The sequence below is a fragment of the Pan troglodytes genome, chromosome 7 (assembly GCF_028858775.2).
Source record: "Pan troglodytes isolate AG18354 chromosome 7, NHGRI_mPanTro3-v2.0_pri, whole genome shotgun sequence".
In the NCBI taxonomy this organism is placed as follows: Eukaryota; Metazoa; Chordata; class Mammalia; order Primates; family Hominidae; genus Pan; species Pan troglodytes.
The window spans coordinates 47,304,719-47,327,361 of record NC_072405.2 but is presented as its reverse complement, the minus strand read 5'-3'; the positions used below and the strand labels follow the sequence as shown (position 1 = coordinate 47,327,361).

The window sequence follows — 22,643 nt, the reverse complement described above, 5'->3', positions numbered from 1 at the left end:
ATCCCAGGTATCCGGGAGGCTGCGGTAGGAGAATCGCTTGAACCCGGGAGACGGAGGTTGCAGTGAGCCAAGATCACACCACTGCACTCCAGCCTGGGTGAAAGAGTGAGTGAGACTCCATCTCAAAAAGAAAAAAAAAAAAAAAAAAGACCAGGTCAGAGGCCTAGGCTTCAGATAATCTCCCGGAGGCATTTGGGTCCCAACTCTGACTGCTGGCCACCTAAATGTTTCTAAAGCTGTAAACTCAATAAGCCAACTCCATCAGCCCTTTCTTCAATCCAGCCTCAAACTCAATGTCATTTCCCCTCCACCTTCTAATCGGTTTCCCTCTCCCCTCCCCAGCCTCTGTCAGTAATCCCACCTCCTCTCCCCAGTCAACCAGGTACTAAACTTTCAAACATTCTTCCCTCATGTGGCCTCTAAGCCTGCCCCCCCACTCTCCATTCCCACCACCTCAGGCATATCAGGAAGCTCTGTGACAAATCCCCAGCCGTCATCTCCAGCTCCAGCTCTCCCCACCTCCCCATCCATCCCGATGTCCTGGCCAGAACAAACTTTCTTAACAGATAACATCTGTAGCACTTTAGAGCTCATCAAAGCATTCTCACATACATTATTTACTCTTCACAGCAACAATGTCACAGGTGGAGATCATTGATATCATTACCATATACTGTGGATGAGGACAGGAGCTCAAAAAATGGATGTTTCCTTAATGAATATATTCATCATGTTGTCCTGTGCTCAACTGATATAACTAATAAAACTGGTCTCTGAAGCAAAATCTAATATGAACCCCTCTCCCAAACATGCAATAACCTCCTTTGCCTTCGAGACACAATTTAGATAATAAATTAATAAAATGACTTTTTTTGAGCAGGGTCTTGCTCTGTAACTCAGGCTGGAGTACAGTGTCCTGATCACAGCTCACTGCAGCCTCTAACTCCTGAGCTCAAGTGATTCTCCCACCTCAGCCTCCCAAGTACCTGGGACTACAGACATATACCACCACGATTGCCTAATTTCTTTATTTTATTTTATTTTTTTGTAGAGATGGGGTCTTCCTATGTTGCCCAGGCTGGTCTCAAATTCCTGGCCTCAAGTGATCCTCCCACAGGCCTGGGATTACAGACATGAGCCACCATGTCTGGTCATACCATTCTTTGGTATATAACTAGATCTATAAATATAGAAAGAGATGTATATAATAAATATATTGAACAAATGTTGAAGGTTAAAATGTAAAGCAAAATCTAACAACAACATACCAAAGAGAAGTTTTGAGAAAACTTAGAATAGTCATCACTATGGTTTTGCAATAGTTATTTAACCTCTGCTAAGTTTCATAGCTTCTATCTGTTTAGCTGCTTGGACTTTAATACTGAGTAGTGCTAACTCTTAACACAATTCTTTCAAAGTGCTACTTAGTTTTTTGTTTGTTTGTTTGGTTGGTTGGTTTTTTTTGAGATGGAGTCTCGCTCTTGTTACCCAGGCTAGAGTGCAATGGCGTGATCTCAGCTCACTGCAACCTCTGCCTCCCGGGTTCAAGCGATTCTCCTGCCTCAGCCTCCTGAGTAGCTTGCCACCATGCCCTGCTAATTATTGTACTTTTAGTAGAGACAGGGTTTCGCCACGTTGGCCAGGCTGGTCTTGAACTCCTGACCTCAGGTGATCGCCTGCCTTGGCCTCCCAGAGTACTGGGATTACAGGCGTGAGCCACCGCACCCGGCTTAGTTTTTAATTTTTTTTAATTTGGACAACGTACATCCTGTTATAAAGATACAACTTGTTTAAAAAATATGATGGCTACAGAAAACACATAAAGCAAAATTGCACTTTTTAATTCTACATTAAGCTCTCAAAAAGCCCACATATAATTTTAATTCTAAGCATGTTTTGACCAGGCCCAGTCAAATCCAGCAGTGAGCTCTGACTGCACACTACACTTCAGTCTCAGAGACGGAGTAAGAACCCTGTCTCTAAAAAAAAAAAAAAAAAAAAAAAAAGTACTTTTTAATAATATTTTTACCCTTAGCAAAATTTGCATTTGGTAAAAGTACAGATTTGTCACTTATAATCTTCTTTTGGGATTTTTTTTTTTACCAAAGGATTCTGCGTTCTTACTCTAACACACTACAGACAAAAGCACATCAAATATTCCACTGACTCCTGGAAATCACAAGTCTACATGGATAGTTAAGATATCAATTACACAAAATCCATGAATTGAAGACACTTTGCCCAAACAATTTGCTGAAGATCTGAAAGTTACCATGATCTTAAGAGATAGTCTCACAGGCAGAGATTATCTCCAGACAGACACAAGAAACTGTCAAGACTGGCTGCCCCTGCTGAGAGGACAGAAGTGGGAGGGAGAAATTTGTCACTAACTCTGCATTCCTACATTCCAAATTTTGCACCACGTGCATCTATTGCCCAATTTTTAAAGAACGTTATTTCCTGGTTCTTGGCATTCTGACAGGTTGAAGCATACAATGCAAAAATTATTCCTGGCTTTCAGCCAAAATTTGCTTAGGAAAATTTCACGTTTTTTTAAAAAAAACATCAATTTTCATGTAGCCTTTAAGACAACAGTATTGTCCATTATACATTATGTGTTATTATAACCTCCTCCCATAACTTTGTATGCTTTCTACTAAAATGCACCAAATATCCATCTTGTTACCAACACTGCTAACGCTCTTCACCCCATCAATGGAAAGAACTGCTTTTAGTTTATTTTAAAAAATTAAATAAAAGCAAAGGGCTTTCATTGGCACCCCAGGAGTACTAAGAGCCATGCAATCTTTTTGGTTATTTGATGATCCATGAGTCATATCATGGCCTTTGGAAAGTAAAAGCAACTACGTATTTTTTGCAAAAAGAGGAAAAAACACATTTGACAGAGTAAATTTGACAAGACCAGCAATCTAGTGCAATATTGTGTTTCACGCTTCTGTTTACTCTTTGTTCAGGGCCATATAATTTGGTCTTGCAATTACTTAGCCAAGTGGACTTTAGAAAGGGGGGGATGTAAGCAATTCTCTGCAACTAAAACATAGTTAGTCTGCAGATTGCTGTACTAGAGTAGGGCGGCCCTAAGGAATTTCATCTCCTCTATCATGACGGGAACCAATGTGAAATCAAAATACAAGCGCTAGTGCCATAATATTGTAGTAACATTTTAAGGAAAATCAAGCCAGCATTTGTTTCTGTTCAAGAATTATTTGATTGCATGCAAGATGAAGAAGTTCTAGAGTAGGGAGACTGGCTGTATTACATCGTGCCTACAGTCAACAATATGGTATCATGCATTTAAAAATGTGTTAAAAGGGTAGATCTCATGCTGAACATCCTTACTATAATTTTAAAAAAGTTTGCTTGATATTGTCAGTATATTGATTTTTAAATGCATTAGCTAAATCAGTGTCCATAATCAATAATACTGAGACTTTCCATTTATACAGGTCCTTTTTAGCTAATGGGTTTTTGTTCTATATCAGTTTAGAGTCACCACTGCCTGTACGAGAAGCCTTGATTCATTACTTAACCACACTGATTCTAAATTCTGCCAGACATTCAAGGCTGCGCCTGGCCCATGCTGTGTTCTGATCCCCAACACACCCCCACCGTATGCCCATCTAGCAGACGTTGCCACTGACTTCCCAAATTCCCTCCATCTCTTTTTGCCATTTGGCTGTGCCTTCCATGGCCTGCATCCACAGCTCTGCTTCAGAGAACTGCCTCTGGGCTGCTGGAAGCCATTCTGCCCACATGTGCAGAGCTGGAGCCAGTGACTGCCCGGTGCAGGCACACGAAAGCCCAGCTCCCTGAGACAAGGCTGAGGCATGACTCACCCCAGTGCTCCTGCAGGCCCACAGTGAAACCATCCCTTGCTCAGACCTCCACCTGAGCTCACACCCTTGTCTGGCCTCCTCCCTTCCCTGTCTTCCTTCCCCAGCTCTCTTCACAGTCCCCGCGGGAACATTTCCTCAATAAAGAACTTCCTGACAGATCTTGCCTCCGCGCCTGACTCCTCGTCTCAGGGTCTTCTTCTGGGGACCCTGACGACCCTAAATGCCCCTCCAACCAGGCGAGCTCACCTCTGCCCCACAATGACTGCTGTTTCCCCAACTCAGAACGCCCTTCTCCTCCTCTTCATCTCTGCTTGGGGCAGAGTAGGTATAACAATCAAAGGACATCTTGTAAGTGAAAACCGGGCCGGGCGTAGTGGCTCACATCTGTAACCCAGCACTTTGGATGCCGAGGTGGGTGGATCACCTGAGGTCAGGAGTTCGAGACCAGCCTAGCCAACGTGGTGACACCCCCATCTCTAATAAAATACAAAAAGTAGCCGGGCATGGTGGTGCAGGCCTGTAATCCCAGCTACTTGGGAGGCTGAGGCACGAGAATTTCTTTAAGCTGGGAGGCGGAGGTTGCAGTGAGCTGAGATCGCGCCACTGCACTGGATCCTCGGCAACAGAGTGAGACTCTGTCTTAAATAAATAAATAAATAAAAATTTAAAAAAGTAAGTGGAAAACCCACAAAATGCTCTGCAAATACAAATAACGTATAGCAAAAATGAACCTCACACACCCTTCAACATCTGGATCTAGTGACACCTCCTCTATGAAGGGGGGCCCCCAGCTCTCCCCACCCCAATTGTCTGTTTCCCCAAATACAGTGTAAACTCTACGAAGGCAAAGACTGTCTTGTTCACTGAAGTAGCCACAGTATTTAGATCAGCATCTGGCACACTGAACAAATTTAGTAAATATGTGTTAACAATGCTGTTGAACTCCAGGATCTCCTTCTATTCTCAGGAAATGAAAGGATAAAAGGCACGTAAGGATCACCTACAGGCTGGGTGCGGTAGCTCATGCCTGTAATCCCAGCACTTTGGGAGGCCAAGGCAGTGGGATCATTTGAGGTCAGGAGTTCAAGACCAGGCTGACCAACATAGTGAAACCCCATCTCTACTAAAACTACAAAAATTAGCCAGGTGTGGTGGTGAAAGGATCACCTAGAGTGCCCATACTCCACAGGATAAGTGACTTGCCTAAGATGTAAATCAACTTAGTGGCAGAGCCAAGATTGCAACCTTGATCTCTTATCTCTGCAGCCTGAGAACTTTCCATATGAGACTCCACCTCCAAGCCCTACATCTTTCCCTTATGGGTGGCAGCAAAGGAAAATGGCAACCGCTTCTCCTTCAACCCAAATATTGGCATCCAGGCATTGGCACTGGCACTTAATGATATGCTACCCTGTTATAATGATTTGCCAGGATTATTAGCACCATAGTTTTGTGTGTGTTGTTTTCCTCTCCCCAGCTAATCCTGAAGCTTCCTGGTGGCAAAGGCCTCACCGAATTCATTTTCCACATCATCTATAAGACCTTGCAGGGGCTGAGCACAGAGGTCAGTGGGAGGAGGGAGGCAGACAAAGAGGAGGTTGCACACTTGAGTCGATGGACCTGGCTCCAGCGCTGCATTTACCACCTGCACAACCATGAGCAAAGAGTGACAACAGACCCTAGGCCCCAGGATTATGGAGAGGTTCCATGGGGTAACACATGTAAAAGCATTTCACACCATAGCTGGTACATGGCAACCACTTAGTAAGTATAAGCTGCAGTTAGTAATAACAGCAGTAGCAGCAGCAGTAACAGATTCAGGCTCAGTGAACACCACCTACCAGGTGGCTTCAACACACAAAGATCGGAGACCTGGGTCCAAAAATCTTCTGCTTATTACTGCCTATTAAATAATTAAGAAAACATAGCAGGGATCTCCTTGTCCCTATCAAATAAAGATGTTCAACGACCACACACAGTTCTCAATGCCTCTTTTCATAGGAATGGACCAAAATCCCCAGGATGCCCCTCTCTGCAGAGCTTCCATTCCATTTTGGCCCTGTCCCCAGTCCCAGGAAAGCAATGTTGGGCACTCCACATTCCCCAGTGACCTGACTTCTGACCACTTCCTTCCCTGGCCCTCTTTAGCTGGCTCATTCATTCATTCATTCAATGAACACATATTCATCAAATGCTGGAAACACTATGATAAAAAACTAAGCCACACGAGTGCCCTACCTTCTAGGACCTCCCAGCCCCGAGAGTCCTCAGGTTTCTCTTTCTTAACCAGAAACTACCTTTGCAGGCTCTTCATCCTCCAAGTCACCCTTAGACGCCTGTCTCATTATCAGCAATAATGGCAGGGGCACTAGAGTTAGACTGTCGGGGTTAGAGTCCCAGCTGTGCTACTTTTTTATTATGTAACCACGGGCAAATTCTTCCCCTGTCAGCCTCACCCACCTCATCTTCAGAATGAGGGCAATAATAACTACCAATTAAACTTGTTGTCAGAATGAAATAAAAACCCAATGAAGTGTGCTTGGCACACAGTAATAAATGCTCACTAATACCATTTTAGAACTTAACTGAAACATCCACACTTAAATCTGGAGTGGCCATTTGGCTGTTCACACAACAAAGAACTAACCCAACCACTGAAGAAGTAAAATGTCCTGAATTATTTCTGTATCACAGCAAGACTCTCCTTTTTCAAGAATATGCCAAGCCAGGTGAGCTCTACTGCTTCCTGGGAAAACATAAAGAATCCCCAGCAGTGGGCCACTAGTTAGTTTTACCTGGTAATTCAAACTTGAAGAAGGTTCTACCACAAAACACCCTGAGAGCTCAGCTGGCAGGAAAGAGTAAGAGCCTGCCCTGGGCCAGGGGAACCTGCTGCAGAGGCTGACCCCAGAGAGCTTAGAAGGCAGCCCGAGGCACAGGGTCCAGGCTTAGCACAGGTTCTGGGCCCCAGTGACAAATCAGAGTGAGGGGAATCCTGACAACCGTCAATATTCAAGTTCCAAGATGGTGCCACTGTGGTCCTGGGTGATCTGCCACTGACAGCACAACTCTCAGTCTGTGACCCAGGGTGTGAAGAAAGATCCAACTCTCCAGGGAGGCAGCTGGCAACAGCCAGACAGGATTCCCCAAGCAAGTCAGTTTGGGTAAAGCACAGCCCTAGTGGGGAAGCATGGCGTGAAGCAGGTAAATCAAGACAAAAATCCATTCAAATGACTTGCGCTAACACAGCAGGTGAGTGGGAGGAAGTACACAAAGGAGGAGAATGGAGAGGGAACGTGAAGACCCATAAGTCACCCAGGGCTCATCTCTGGTGTGCCCAAAGCCAAGTCTACTGGCAACAAACATTTAACTCCAGCCAAAGCAGAAGCATCGCTTGAAACCAAGAGTTCAGGCCAGTCGCAGTGGCTCATGCCTGTAATCCCAGCACTTTGGGAGGCCGAGGCCGGTGGATCACCTGACGTCAGGAGTTCAAGACCAGCCTGACCAATATGATGAAACCCCGTCTCTACTAAAAATACAAAAATTAGCTGGGCATGGTGGCTGACGCCTGTAATCCCAGCTACTCGGGAGGCTGAGACAGGAGAATCGCTTGAACCCGGGAGGCAGAGGTTGCAGTGAGCTGCGATCGCGCCATTGCACTCCAGCGTGGGCAACAAGAGTGAAACTCCGTCTCAAAAAAAAAAAAATACAAATATTGGCCAGGCATGGTGGCAGGTGCCTGTGATCCCAGCTACTCGGGCGGCTGAGGCAGGAGAATCTCTTGAACTGGGAGGTAGAGGTTGCAGTGAGCCGAGATCACACCACTGCACTCCAGCCTGGGCGACAAGAGCAAAACTCTGTCTCAAAAGAAGAAGAAAAAAAAAGAAACCAGGAGTTCGAGACCAGCCTGGTCAACAAAGTGAGACCCTCCATCTCTACAAAAAATAAAAATAATTAGCCCGGTGTGGTGGCGCACACCTGTAGTCCCAGCTACATGGGAGGCTGAGGTGGGAGGATCACTTGAGCCCAGGAGTTTGAGCTATGATTGCATCACTGCACTCCAGCCTGGGCAACGGAGTAAGATCCCAAATTGAAAAAAAAAAAAAAAGGCCAGGTGCAACAGCTCATGCCTGTAATCCCAGCACTTTGGGAGGCCAAAGCAGGCAGATCACTTGAGGTCAGGAGTTCAAGACCAGCCTGGCCAACATGGTAAAACCTTGTCTCTACTAAAAGTAACAAAGTGGCTCATGCCTGTAATCCCAGCACTTTGGGAGGCCAAGGTGGGCAGATCACGAGGTCAGGAGATCGAGACCATCCTGGCTAACACAGTGAAACCCCGTCTCTACTAAAAAAAAATACAAAAAATTAACTGGGCGTGGTGGCGGGTGCCTGTAGTCCCAACTACTCGGGAGGCTGAGGCAGGAGAATGGCGTGAACCCGGGAGGCAGAGCTTGCAGTGAGCCGAGATCGCGCCACTGCACTCTAGCCTGGGCAACAGAGCGAGACCCCGTCTCAAAACTAAATCAATAAATAAATAACAAAAATTAGCCGGGCATGGTGGTACATGCCAGTAATCCCAGCTACTGAGGAGGCTGAGGCAGGAGAATCACTTAAATCCAGGAGGCAGAGGTTGCAGTGAGCCGAGATCATGCCACTGCACTCCAGCCTGGGTGACAGAGCAAGACCCTGTCTCAAAAAAAAAGAGAGAAAAGAAAAGAGCAAAGGAAAGGAAAATGATATCGCAGGGCCTGAAGGCAAACCAGGCCCATTACATGACAAATGGCAGCATTCCAGGCTGAGTTGAGGGTGTCACAGTGTGCCTAGGAAGGGTTCATTCTGAATACTAGGCACTTCAAATGAAAGTAAGCAACAGGTTTATCAGGGCTGCAGGGTGAAACATGGGGCTCAGTTCTACTTAGGGTTAATCCTTGCTAGAGAAGGCAATTAGCAGCAGCTGACTTTCTGAGTATGTTTTCCGCATCTATACTGTTTTTCTCTTGGCCATCAAATCTAGAAGACAAATGCCCAAGATCACTAGATGATTAGTCCCTGGACAGTGACCTAGAGATTCACATAACTCATTTTCCACATTGCATCTTAAAGCATAACTCCATCCCTGGGACATTCAGAATTTCCTCTTCCCAAGCCTCGGAACTAGAGCCAAATCCCAGATCCCACACCCTTCTTCATCCCAACACAGCCATGACCTGTGACCTTGCTGTTCAGAGGCCATGTCAGTGTTTGCAGGCTCATTCCACCAAATCACTCAAGGGTAGGGGAAGGAAAGAGCTAACAGCACTCAGGGCCAGAATAAGAAAAGCCTTGAGATCCCAAATCAGGGTGAAGCAACTTGTTCCCAGAGCAGTGATGACTCCAGGGACTCCTAGACATAGCAGTCAAAGGTAGGTGGCCCCCATCTTTGTGCCTGACCTCCACAAGATGCTCAGCAAGTCATCTAATTCTGACCATGTCCTTGCCAAGATCCAGTGCAGTGTCTGAGGCTCTCTTCTCATCTGGACCATGAGGAAACAAAACTGGGTGACCTCCAAGGGCACCTCCAATCCAGGATTCTAGGACTTCCTGAGTCAGGAGACCAAAGAAGTCCAACATGTGTCCGGCTCAGGGAACCAGGTCACATTCTCTGCTGGGGAGGGGCCCCCAGACTGGAAGAGCAGGAGCAGCCACAGGCCACAGGCCTGGAGAGAAGTGACAGGAAGCAAGCCATGCCTTGGAGCCTGGATCCAGGACTTGGATCTCACTGGCAGATCCTGGCTGGTCTCTGCGTGTGAGAGCAGACACCAGATGCCAGGGTCAGGACAGCATCATTCTCTCCAAACTAAGATCTGAGATGGTTTTCTGTGTGTGTGTGGATGGGTGTGTATAGTATGTGTGTAGTCTGTGTGTATATGTGTGTGTGCGTGTGTGTATGGTGTGTGCGTGTGCACATGTGTGTGTCTGCATGTGTATGGTGCATGCGTGTGTGGTGTGTGTGGTGTGCGTGGGGGTGTGTGTGTATGGGGGTGTGTGTATGGTGTATGTGTGTCTCTGTGTGTGGTGTGTGTGTATGGCTTGTGTATGTGTGTGTGTGGTGTGTGTGTATGGGATGTGTGTGCATGTGTGTGTATAATGTGTGTCTGGTGTGTGTTTATGGGTTGTGTGTATGTGTGTGGTGTGTGTATGGGGTGTGTGTGCAAGTGTGTGTGCATGTGTGTGTATGTGTGTATGGTATGTGGTGTGTGTTTATGGGTTGTGTATGTGTGTGTGGTATGTGTGCATGGGGTGTGTGTGCATGTGTATATGTGTATGTATGATGTGTGTCTGGTGTGTGTGTGGTGTGTGTATATGGGGTGTGTGTGCATGTGTGTATGGTGTGTGTCTGGTGTATGGGTTGTGTGTGTGTATGGTGTGTGTCATGTGTGCATGTGTGTATGGTGTATGGGTTGTGTGTGTGTATGGTGTGTGTCGTGTGCGTATGTGTCTGTGGTATGTGTATGGGGGTTATGTGTGTGTGTCTGTGTGGTGTGTATATGGTGTGTGCATGTGTGTATGTGTCGTGTCTGTACAGTGTGTGTGTGGTGTGTGTGTATAAGGTGCATGTGTGTGCGTGTGTGTGGTGTGTATGGGGTGTGTGTGGTGTGTGTGCACGTGAATGTGCATTTGTGTGTGTGTCCGTGTGTGTTGTAGGGTTGTCCCCTCCCTGCTGATCAGCAGGTTGTGTTGCTCACGAGCCTAGGCCTGGAGGCTAACCCTGTGTGCATTCCTCTGGAGCAGTGATGGGCACCCAGTCGCCCCACCCCTTCCCACTGACCCTCTCACCTGGGGGTTGTCCATATACCAGAGGAGGCAGTTAGCCTGGGTGTCCAGAATGAAGTACCTCCGCAGAAACTTGCCGCTGTTCTCATGCTCCTCGATGTCCAGAAACCCACAGATTCGGTTCTGCCGATCCACATAAGGCATTCCTGGGCTCTGCTCACATCACCCTGCGCGCAGGAGGGAGGTGCTGATGAGAAGGAAGATGAAGCAGCTCTGCCTCAGGACCTGCAGGAATCTTTTCCAGAAGCTGGGCTGAGACTCTCACCAGCTTCCTTCCGTGGGGGCACCAAATGTTCCATCCCAGACCCTGGAAACCTCTCCCAATGTTAAGCACCCCTAAAAATCCATTCACACGTATTCAACTCACTTTTCCAAGGCTCTATGTGCCCAGGATAGCATTGGGCACTTTACATCCATAGAGGAGATAAGCCCAGACTTTAGATCAGGGGCCTGCATTCAAATTCCAGTTCTGGATACTTGTTAATTGTATGACCACCAATTATTTAACCTTCGTGTGCCTCAGCTTCTGCATCTGTAAAACGGGGTTAATAATAAGGCTTGGGCTGAGAATTAAGTGGTAGGCACACAGTAAGCACTTCCTGAACAGTAGCTATTATCGTTGCTCTGCACAAAACCTTGTGAAGTGGCTCGCAACTCAATTTTATACATGGAAGAAATGATCTCAGAAAGGATGTAAGCTCCAATTCAAACATCTGAATAAAATTCTGCCAGGCTCTTGAACAATACCCCACAAGCACAGGCAACCAAAGCAAACATGGACAGGCGGGATCACATCAAGTTAAAAAGCTTCTGCACAGCAAAGGAAACAATCAACAAAGTGAAGAGAAAACCCACAGAATGGGAGAAAAATCGGCAAATTACCCATCTGACAAGGGACTAATAACCAGAATATATAAAGAGCTCAAACAACTTTATAGGAAAAAAAATCTCATAATCCAAATTTAAAATGGACAAAAGATTTGAACAGACATTTCTCAAGGAAAACACATACGAGTGGCAAACAGGCACATGAAAAGGTGCTCGACATCACTGATCACCAGAGAAATGCAAATCAAAACTACAATGAGATATCATCTCACCCCAGTGAAAATGGCTTTTATCCAAAAGACAGGCAACAACAAATGCTGGTGAGGAAGTGGAGAAAAGGGAACCCTTGTACGGTATTGGTGGGAATATAAATTAGTACAACCACTATGGAGAACAGTTTGGAGGTTCCTCAAAAAACTAAAAATAGATCTACCATATGATCCAGCAATCCCACTGCTGGGTATATACCCAAAGAAAGGAAATCAGTCTATTGAAGAGGTATATCTGCACTCCTATGTTTGTTGCAGCTCTGTTCTCAATAGCCAAGATTTGGAAGCAACTTAAGTGGCCATCAACAGATGAACGAATAAAGAAAATGTGGCATATATACACAATGGAGTACTATTCAGCCATAAAAAAGAATAAGATCCTGTCATTTGCAACAACATGGATGGGGATCATTATGTTAAGTGTGAAATAAGAGAGCCACAGAAAGACAGACATCACATGTCCTCACTCATTTATGGGATCTAAAAATCAAATCAATTGAACTCATGGAGATAGAGAGTAGAAGGGTGGTTACCAGAGGCTGGGAAGGGTAGTGGGGGGCTGGGGGGAGGTGGGGATGGTTAATAGGTACAAAAAATAGTTAGAAAGAGTGAATAAGACCTACTATTTGATAGTACAACAGGGTAACTATAGTCAATAATAATTTAATTGCACATTTTAAAATAACTAAAAGAGGCCAGGCATGGTGGCTCATGCCAGTAATCCCAGCACTTTGGGAGGCTGAGGCAGGTGGATTACCTGAGGTCAGGAATTCGAGACCAGCCTGGCCAACATGGTGAAACCCCGTCTCTACTAAAAATACAAAAAATTAGCCAGTCGTGGTGGCGCATGCCTGTAATCCCAGCTACACAGGAGGCTGAGGTAGGAGAATCGCTTGAACTCAGGAGCTGGAGGTTGCAGTGAGACAAGATCACACCATTGCACTCCAGCCTGGGCAACAAGAGTGAAACTCTGTCAAAATAAAATAAAATAATATAACTGAACAGTCTGTAATGCAAAGGATAAATGCTTGAGGGGATGAATACCCCATCTTCCATGAAGTGACTGTTACGTGCTGCAAGCCTCATGTACCCCATAAATATATACACCTACTATGTACCCACAAAAATTAAACATAAAAAATTTTTCTAAAATTCTGCCAGGAATTAAGTCACAAAGGACAGCCTCTCCAGCTCCATGAAGATACCAAAAGATTAAAATGCAAGGGGTTTCTGGAGCCTTGAGGTAGGGTCACAGCCTTGGCCCAGCATCTTACATCACTCCACTGTCACTGTTATGGGGTGAATTATGTCCTCTCAAAATTCATATGTTGAAGCACTAACCCTAAGGCCCTCAAAATGTGGCTATATTTGGAGACAGGGTCTTTAAAGAGGTGACGGAGTTAGCATGATGTCATTAGCATGGGCCCTAATCCACTACGACTGATGTCTCTATAAGAGGAGGAAAGACCCTGTGAAGACACAGGGAGGTGACGGCCATCCACAAGCCAAGGCGCAGGCCCTGGACAGATCTTTCTCTCATGGCCCTCAGAAGAAACCAACCCTGTTAACACCTTGCCCTTGGACTTTCAGCCTCCAGATCGGTGAGAAAATGAACTTCTGTTGTTTAAGCGATCCAAACTGTGGTCCTTGTTTATGATGGCCTGAGCAGCCTAATACGGTTACCCTTTATAATGGAAAGAATGAGGAATCAGAACAAAGTCCCAGGCTGGGTGCAGTGGCTCACAACTGTAATCCCAGCACTTTGGGAGGCTGAGGTGGGAGGATCGCTTGAGGCCAGGAGTTTGAGACCAACCTGGGCAACACAGTGAGACCTTGTCTCCACAAAAAAATTTAAAAATTAGCCAGGCATGGTGGCGTGCCTGTAGTCCCAGCTACTCAGGAGGCTGAGGTAGGAGAATCGCTTGAGCTCAGGAATTTGAGGCTGCAGGGAACCATGAGAGCACCACTCCACTCTAGCCTGGACGACAGAGTGAGACCCTGTCAGAAGAAGAGGAATAAAGGAAGAAAGAAGAAAAAGGAGAAGAAGGAAGAAAGAAGAAGAAAGTCCCAGCCTGTGAGCACTATCCCCGACTCTGGAACTGTCTCTCTGGTAATGTGGGATGAGCCACACCTTCAAACCAGCCAACCTCTGCTCTTGTTGCAATTTTCTTAGGCCTCTCTGAGAGCCAAAGGGAAGGGCGAGAGCTCTATCCTGCTCCCCAACGAAGATTGGCCCCTTTCAATGAGCAGAGACACCCAATTCAAATGCACACCCAGTGCTGACGTGGGACAAGGGTCCCACAAGGGATCCCAAAGCACCACATGACATTCAGACTTTCAAGGTCAGACCCCACCCACTGCTGAGCCCTGACAGGCTCCAACAGAGTGAAGTTCCTGGTGGCCCAAGCCCATGGAGGCCCTCTGTCCACAGAGGCTGAGTTGTGAGATGGCTGGCTCAGGCCATCCCCCACAACGGGACGCTGGGTCAGCAGGTGAGCTACAGAGACCCAACAGCCCCGGTACTGCAGGCCCAGAGGGAGACACCCTCCCACAGCACAGGCTGACATCAGGCAGATTCAGATCAGGCTAATAGTAAGGGTGGCGATTGGTGGTGTGGCATGTTCTCTCCCATCCCCACAAGGGCCAGTGCTGAGAGGCGGCCCCTAGGAACAAATGCCCCCAAAACACACATATGGATACCAGTGACTGGTGAATCCCTTGATCCAGGTGAGGTCAGGGGGACTGGAGACACAAACATCAGGGAGATGCGTCGGGGAATCCCACAGCTACTCAGTGCAAAAGGATAGGGGACAAAGAGCAAAGCAGGCGAGAAACAGGACAGAGGTGAAACAGCACAGCTAAGGAAGAAGTCAGAGGAGCTGCAGTAAAAGAGGTGGTGAGAAGGATCAACCATGGACAGAGGAGGTTTCAGAAACACAGCAGAAAAGGATGTGTTGCAGCACAGCAGGGGCCAGGGGAGGCACACCCCTGCCCAAAGCAGCAACCCTTCCATTATGGCACCTGTGGACAGACCCAGGGCCTCCTCCAACAAAGCTTCCGCCCCAGCTCCAGTTTCACAACGGAGCAAGTTTGAGTTCAGAAACAGGAGAGAGATGGGCACAAGCTAGTAATGAGGAACAGACGCCACAGAAGGAACGTGAAGTCTCCCAGCAGACATTGGGTCAAAGGCAGCAAGGGGAGTGGTCTGGCGCTGGCTGGGGGCGGGGGAGCATATCCTGGAAAGAAGCCTCAGCTCCCTGGATGACAGAGGAACAAGAGTCCCACCAGAAGGGCTGGGTCAGCATTCCGGGAAGGGTGCAGAGCTGCCTGGTCAGGATGCTGGTGATCGCCAGCCCCTCAAGAAAACCAGGCAAATCCCCTTGATGCCCAACCAGTCACAGACAGATTTGCAGGGGCTGCAAGGACTATCGCTACTCTTGAGGCACCTCCCAGAGAAAACACACAAGCTTCTGTGGAAGAGCAAAGCTAACTGTCCTGGGCCCAATCGCTAAGCAAGGTGTCCAGCTGAACATTGGCTTTCAAATTTCCCCTTTTTAGCCTGCAGGATTCATCTTTCCTTTTTCTTTTCTTTTTTTTTTTTTTTTTCCTTTTTGAGATGGAGTCTCGCTATGTCGCCCAGGCTGGAGTGCAGCAGGGCAATCTTGGCTCACTGCAACCTCCGCCTCCCAGGTTCAAGCGATTGTCCTGCCTCAGCCTCCCAAATAGCTGGGATTATAGGTGCACATCACCACACCCAGCTAATTTTTGTATTTTTAGTAGAGACGGGCTTTCGCCATGTTGGCCAGGCTGGTCTTGAAATCCTGACCTCAGGTGATCCACCAGCCTCGGCCTCCCAAAGTGCTGGGATTACAGGCATGAGCCACCATGCCTGGTCATGCCTGTCTTTTTCTGAAGTCAGGGGCTAAAGAAGGCACTCTTTCTACAATCCTCTAAAAGTCCAATTTTGTTTCAGGGGCCTCACGGTGGGAGAGGGCCCTCACGGACCCAAGGGAAAGATAAGCATTCAGGTTACATCTCCTGACTGTGGTTCTATCCCGAGAAAAAAACAGCTGCTCAGACGTCCCGAGAAGCAGCTGAGTCACAGAGCTCATCAGGAATGTGGGAGGTGGGGGGAAGGACTGGCTGCAGGAGAACAGAGCATCACACAGAAATGTGGCTCTAACTAGCTGACCCACGCAGCAGCGGCACGTTCAGATGCTGCACACAACATGAACCTCAGGTCCTGAGCCCTAATCCTCTGATGGTTCATTCTGATCCCATTTGTACATCCCTTGTCTCAACAGTTGCTAAGATTGGGTCCACAGAGCTGCCCCAGGCCCCCAGATCCCCTGTCCTCGCCTCCTCTGCCATGTCACCATAATCTTCCAAATCTTCTCTGGCTCTTCCTCTTCTTCACAGAGGCCTGTGTGGAAGTTAACTTTGCCAGCTCATCCCTAGCTTCTACTATTCTAGCAATGAGCCAGTGAGGGGAGAAAGGGGAGTGCCAGTAGTAATTGGTACTTAGATGGGGGAACAACTTTGTGTACATATATATGCTATCACCCCCAAATCCCCTGCCAAGACCAAGGCAAAGCTTCAAAATGTCTTTTCTAACTCTCACAACACTCTGCCAGTTACATGGTTGGTTTTTTGTTTGTTTGTTTTGTTTTTTGAGACAGAGTTTTGCTTTTGTCGCCCAGGCTGGAGTGCAGTGGAGCCATCTCGGCACACTTCAACCTCCACCTACTGGGTTCAAGTGATTCATTCTCCTGCCTCAGCCTCCAGAGTAGCTGGGATTACAGCGTGTGCCACCACATCCGGCTAATTTTTGTATTTTTAGTAGAGACAGGGTTTCACCATGTTGGCCAGGCTGGTCTCAAACTCCTGACCTCAGGTGAACCATCAGCCTCAGCCTCCCCAAGTGCAGGGATTATAGGCGTGAGCCACTACGCCCAGCCAAAATCACTTATCTTAAATTTCATTTTATGTTTTTATTTTTTAGAGACCCGGTCACACTCTGTTGCCCAGGCTGGAGTGCAGTGGTGTAATCGTAGCTTACCGCAGCCTCCAACTCCTGGGCTCAAGCAATCCTCCTGCCTTAGCCTCCCCAGTAGCTGGGACTACAGGTGCACACCACCATGGAGGGCTAATTTTTTAATTCTTCATAGAGATGGGGTCTCCCTACATAGCCCAGGCTGTTTTCAAACTCTTAGACCCAGGCAATCCTCCTGCCTCAAGCCTCCCAAAGTACTGGGATTATAGGCATGAGCCACCACACCCAGCCTTAAATTTCATTTTGTCCTGAGTTCCCCAGTGTGAAAATATTGGGTAGAGGGTGACCGAGGGTGGTTTATCTCAGGAGTTCCCAGGTAAGCCTGTGGGCACCCTGACAATACCCAGCCCTCATCTCCTGGGACAACATGGAAAGCGTTCATGCTGGGGCCTGGCACGGTGGCTCACACCTGTAAACCCAGCACTTTGGGAGGCCGAAGCAGGTGGATCACTTGAGTTCAGGAGTTCAAAACCAGCATGGCCAACATGGTGAAACCCTGTCTCCATTAAAAATACAAAAATTAGCCAGGCATGGTGGTGCGCACCTATAATCCCAGCTATTCGGGAGACTAAGGCAGGAGAATTGCTTGAACCTGGGAGGCGGAGGTTGCAGTGAGCCGAGATCACGCCACTGCACCCCAGCCTGGGTGACAGAGTGAGACTCCCTCTCAAAAAAAAAAGAAAGTGTTCATGCTGGGTTAGAGCTCTAGATACCCCTCTCTCTAGATGGTCCCTTCACCTTTGCTCTCATACCGTAATGAAACTATCTGGCAAGTAGCTTCCTGGCCTTCACAACACGCAGCTAACAAAGCACACAGGGTATTTGTAAGAGAAGGGGCCTCTATCCAACCCACTCAGCACCCTATCTTCCCTAGCCAAACCTCCCTCGTGTTTTCTGGGTTTAGTGCAAAAATCATAATATAACAATGCTGGAATTATTTTAACAATCACTCCAGCCAACAATTTTCACATTTGCATGCTTTTTCATGTCCCTATCCACATAATTGGCCTTTTTAAAACTTAAGATGATGTCATAAGCATTTTCCATGTTGCTACATAGTCTTTATAATCGTTTCTAATGGTTGCATAACATTAATGGACTGGTTTTACTATAATTTACATAACCATTTCTCTACAATTAAATTGAAGGTTATATCCAATTTTTCACTGTTATACATAAGGCTAAAATTTGTATTTTCATGCTTTATTTCTTCTTTTACATGGAAAGAGCATAAATTCCAAGTAATAATATGAGATCACAGGCTATGATATTTCATAATTCTTGAGTCCTTTTACAAAATTGTTTTCTAAAAAGATGTTATCTATGTTGCAACCAGCAATATATTGTTATCATCACTATAATCTTACATATATTGAATGTTCTCATTATTTTAAACTATTGGTGGTTTCAAATACATAATGACATCTAGTGAGGTTGAACGTTTTTTAAATGTTTGTTTCCTATTTCATCTACTTTCCTGAACTTCATTAAAAGCAAATCAAAAGTATGTGCATACAGAATTCCTCTCTTTCTGTCTCCCTCCCTGTCCTTCTCTCCCTCTCTCCTTCATTCTCTCTCTCCCTCTCTTCTCTGTCTCTCACAAACAAACACCAAACCAAACCAAGACATAGCCTCATATTATTCCAGTAACTAAAAAATGTATTTCAGGCTAGGCATGGTGGCTCATGCCTGTAATCCCAGCACTTTGGGAGGCCGAGGCGGGCTGATCACTTGAGCCCAAGAGTTTGAGACCAGCCTGGGCAACATGGCAAAACCTCATCTGTACCAAAAATACAAAAATTAGCCGGGCATGGTAGTGCATGCCTGTGGTCCCAGTTACTCAGGAGGCTGAGGTAGGAGGATCACTTGAGCCCTGGAAGTGGAGGCTGCAGTGAGCCGAGATCACACCATGGCACTCCAGCCTGGGTGACAGAGTGAGACTCCATCTTAAAAAAAAAAAAAAAAAAGTATTTTAATGAAAAGAAAAACAAAAAGTGGGAAGTTTTATATGATCCAGATTTCTAAGCAGAATATAAGTTCTTAAGTATGTACTGCGAATGAAAATAAGTATTTATGATACAAGTGAAACTTGGGGAAAGAAAGTGAGTTTGCATGGAGTCACCCATTAATCAGTGGCAGAAAGTGTGTTAAATGGCAATTAAACTGAGAGATTCCTGGCCAACACCTGCCAGTTGACTAGAAGCAGCTCATGAGAAGGAAGAGTCAATGGCTGCCTGCCAGAGAATGAAATGGGGGGCACTGGGAGGTATCGCAGCCCCAAATATCTCTCTACTGCCCATTCCCATGCCTTAGGTTCCACCAGTGGAGATTCAAGCCAAGAAAAAAATTGCCCTGAGGAACTGAGGCAATGGATAACTTTGCAAGGCTCATAATATACAAGAGACAGCTGGGACCCAGACCCTGAGAAAATAGCACATAGCCCAGATGGGACACAGAGGCACTAGAGGGGCTGAAAGGGGAAAGATCACTGCTTAAAACAGATGTTGTCTACTTGAAAAATGTTCCTAGGATTCTTATACACCCAGGACAGGACTATGAACCTTTCTGGAAAGCAATTTAGTTGTATATATATAACAAGAAAGCAAAAAATGTTCATACCCTTCGACCCAGTGATTCTACTTCTAGGATTCCATCCAAGTCAATCAACAAAGATGCAAAGAAAGATGAAAGTAAAAAGATGGCAACTGCAGTAGAATTTATAGTAACAAACAACTGGTAATGTCCTGAACAACACAATGGTTAGAAAATAATTCTTTTTTTTTTTTTTTTTGAGACAGAGTCTCGCTCTGTCGCCCAGGTTGGAGTGCAGTGGCGCCATCTCGGCTCACTGCAACCTCCGCCTTCCAGGTTCAAGCTATTCTCCTGCCTCAGCCTCCTGAGTAGCTGGGACTACAGGCGTGCACCACCACGCCCAGCTGATTTTTGTATTTTTAGTAGAGATGGGGTTTCACCATGTTGGCCAGGATGGTCTCGATCTCCTGACCTCGTGATCCACCCACCTTGGACTCCCAAAGTGCTGGGATTACAGGCGTGAGCCACCGCGCCAGGCCCAGAAAATAATTAAATAAACAACAGGACATACTCACAAGGAAATATTACACAATAATTCAAAAACTCTGTTTTCAGGTTATTTTTAATGAATGAGGGGAAAACTCACCACATCATAAGTTTTTTAAAAGATATGAAATGGTACATAATATGATCTCAATCATCCAAATATTATTCTTATATTCCTATATACGGTCTGTTTTAAAACCAGATATATAGTCACCAAAACAGTAAGTTATTATCTACGGGCTATGAGTGGAATTTCATTTACTTGTACATATTTTTCCAAATCTTCTACAGGGAGCATGTGTTACTTTATTTAGCAGGAGAGAAAGCTATTTAATTCCACACAGATTCCCACCCAAGTGTATAAGTTTTGAATCTGATAATAAATTTCTCAATTCTCCAGAGTCCACAAACAAACAAGGCCTTCCCTAAATTATAGCTCTCTTGGAACTTTTTGGTGTTTTAAAGACCTAAACCTAATAAATAAATGTTTCACATCTCACAGTTATCCAAGAGCCAGATATCTACCTGCCCAGAGGGCTTTAGCACCCTCCAAGCTGTTTGGGTTTCTTACTTCGTATGGCAACATCCTCTGAGCGCCTTTCCCCCTTTCTCCTGCTGGTGTGGTCCCTTGCTCTCTGGTCTTAAGAAGCACCCAGGTCCTCGGGCCAACAGAATACTCAGTCCCAAGTCGATGCTGCTATTCCTCTATTCCTACAACACATGAGCTGTACCTTGAAAAGTGCTCTGGGAAAAGGAAATGGGGACCCTGACAGGAACGCCCAGTGGAGTTTTCCTTCTTGAAACTTGGGAGATAGGACTGACATTTTAAAATAAGCGTCAGGTGAGGTGGTGTGCACCTATAGTCACAGCTATTGGGGAGGCTAGGGCAGGAGAATCTCTTGAGCCCAGGAGGTGGAGGTTGCAGTTGAGCCAATGTCTCACACCATTGCACTCCAGCCTGGGTGACAGGAGTGAAACCCTGTCTCAAAAATACATACATACATACATACATACATACATACATACATACATACATACATAAAATAAGTGGCTGGCTGGATGAGTGAAAAGATGAATAGATTAATTTTTTTTTTTTTGAGATATGGTCTCACTCTGTCTCCCAGTCTGGAGTACAGTGGCACAATGATGGCTCAATGCAGCCTCCACCTCCTGGGCTCATGCGATCCTCCCACCTCAGCCTCCTGAGTGGCTGGGACTACAGGCGTGCACCACCATACCCAGCTAATTTTTGTATTTTTTGTAGGTTGCCCAGGCTGGTCTCAAACTCCTAGGCTCAAGTGATCCTCTGGCCTCAGCCTCCCAAAGTACTGGGATTATAGGCATGAGCCACTGTGCCCAGCCAGATAGATTTATTTTAAAGAAAAGCTATAAAGGTATTAAGTAATGAGAGCTGTGGTTTTCTGAATAGCCCTCTTGATTTTGAAGATGGCTAACATAATTTGGAGACAGAGGAAAGAATAGAGGGAAATATGGGAGACTCTGCCTGACTACTTTAGCATTTTTGAGATAAACAATAAGAGAAAGTGATAACAGAGATAAAGCCTTCAGTGGTATTGGCTGAAGTACAAAATAATCTACTACAACCTCAGTTCAAAAATGAGAAAAAAATTACTCATTTTTAAAATTTAGAGATGTTTCTTTCACATTCTGTGTTAGCAGGACAAGGAATTTCTGGGATTTTGCTGCAGAAAATATTCAAAAGGTGCTTTTTGACAAGCAGTGGGGCGTGTGGTACGTACATCTTCTGTCCTGTTACCCCTACCAGGGCAGAAGCTGCAGGTAGCAGCTTCAGTAGTGACTGAGGTTCTACCAACCAGAAATGGCTCAACCGGGTAACAGGAGAAAGTTTTTTGGGAAATAACATCAGAGATCTCAAAGAGGACCGTATGAAATACAGCAGACAGGAACTGAGGCATAGAGATATGGAGCAGTCACTCACCTATTGCTAGAATACATACGGACCATGTCAACAGAGTTCATATATGTTTAGATTTGCAGCATACATCAAGATATATTGTGAAGCCAACCAGAGCCTTCGCAATGTACAAACCCAGTAAAAACAACAGCAAAATGCAAGCATGGCTATTTGAGAACACATCCCTGAGAATGGGTCAAAGATTATAACTTAGGAAGTGTGGAAGCCTCCACTTCCTACTGCTCTAACATGGCCGCATTTTGAAACTGTCATGATAGCAGATTCCAAATAGTGTAAGGCGGGAGAATAAAGTGCGAGAGAAGGGAATGTACTGAGAACAAGTTCCCAGAGGAAGTGCAGGGTGAGGAATGCAAACATGTACAGGAATGGCGGGGGGCGGATCAGACAGGGTGCTGGCTTGACCCTGAGATAGCCCAATCCCCACTGGACCCTAGAACTTGGAGTAGAGAGCAAGAGATACTCAAGAAGGAATTTTTGAAAAAATATGGGGGGAGGGGTGTAAGGCAGGAGTAACTGGAAATTGATACCACTGCAATAAAGATGCCAAAAACAACAAAATATTTCAGACACTCATGACCTCTCTTCACAGCAGCCTCATCTACATTCAAAGAAAATGTGGTTGTTGGAGCCTGCAGGAAACAAAAGCCTGCCCGGGGCTGATGGCTCGTCAGACCATCTCCACCAGAGAGGGCACCAGTGCAGGCACGCAGCCATTACTGGCTTTACAGCCTATAAAAGCTGAGATCTCCAACTTTCAGAATTGTGAAAGTTTCCCCACAATGAATTCG

General features: G+C 46.0%; 1 protein-coding gene across 5 annotated transcripts in view; it reads right to left on the bottom strand.

The window, feature by feature from the left end:
- Positions 1–22,643, bottom strand: part of PLEKHA2 (pleckstrin homology domain containing A2) — a 73,186-nt gene that overhangs the window by 45,568 nt on the left and 4,975 nt on the right. For 2 of the 5 annotated variants that reach the window (XM_016959368.4, XM_016959369.4), the window contains one exon: positions 10,674–10,837. The exons of 1 other annotated variant lie outside the window; for it this stretch is intronic. In XM_016959368.4, the coding sequence (XP_016814857.1) occupies positions 10,674–10,814 (141 nt within the window). In that variant the 5' untranslated portion in view covers positions 10,815–10,837. Of the gene's footprint in view, positions 1–10,673; positions 10,858–11,037; positions 11,203–22,643 lie in introns of those variants that run through there. 2 more of the 5 variants (XM_063817044.1, XM_063817043.1) reach the window with 2 other exon arrangements.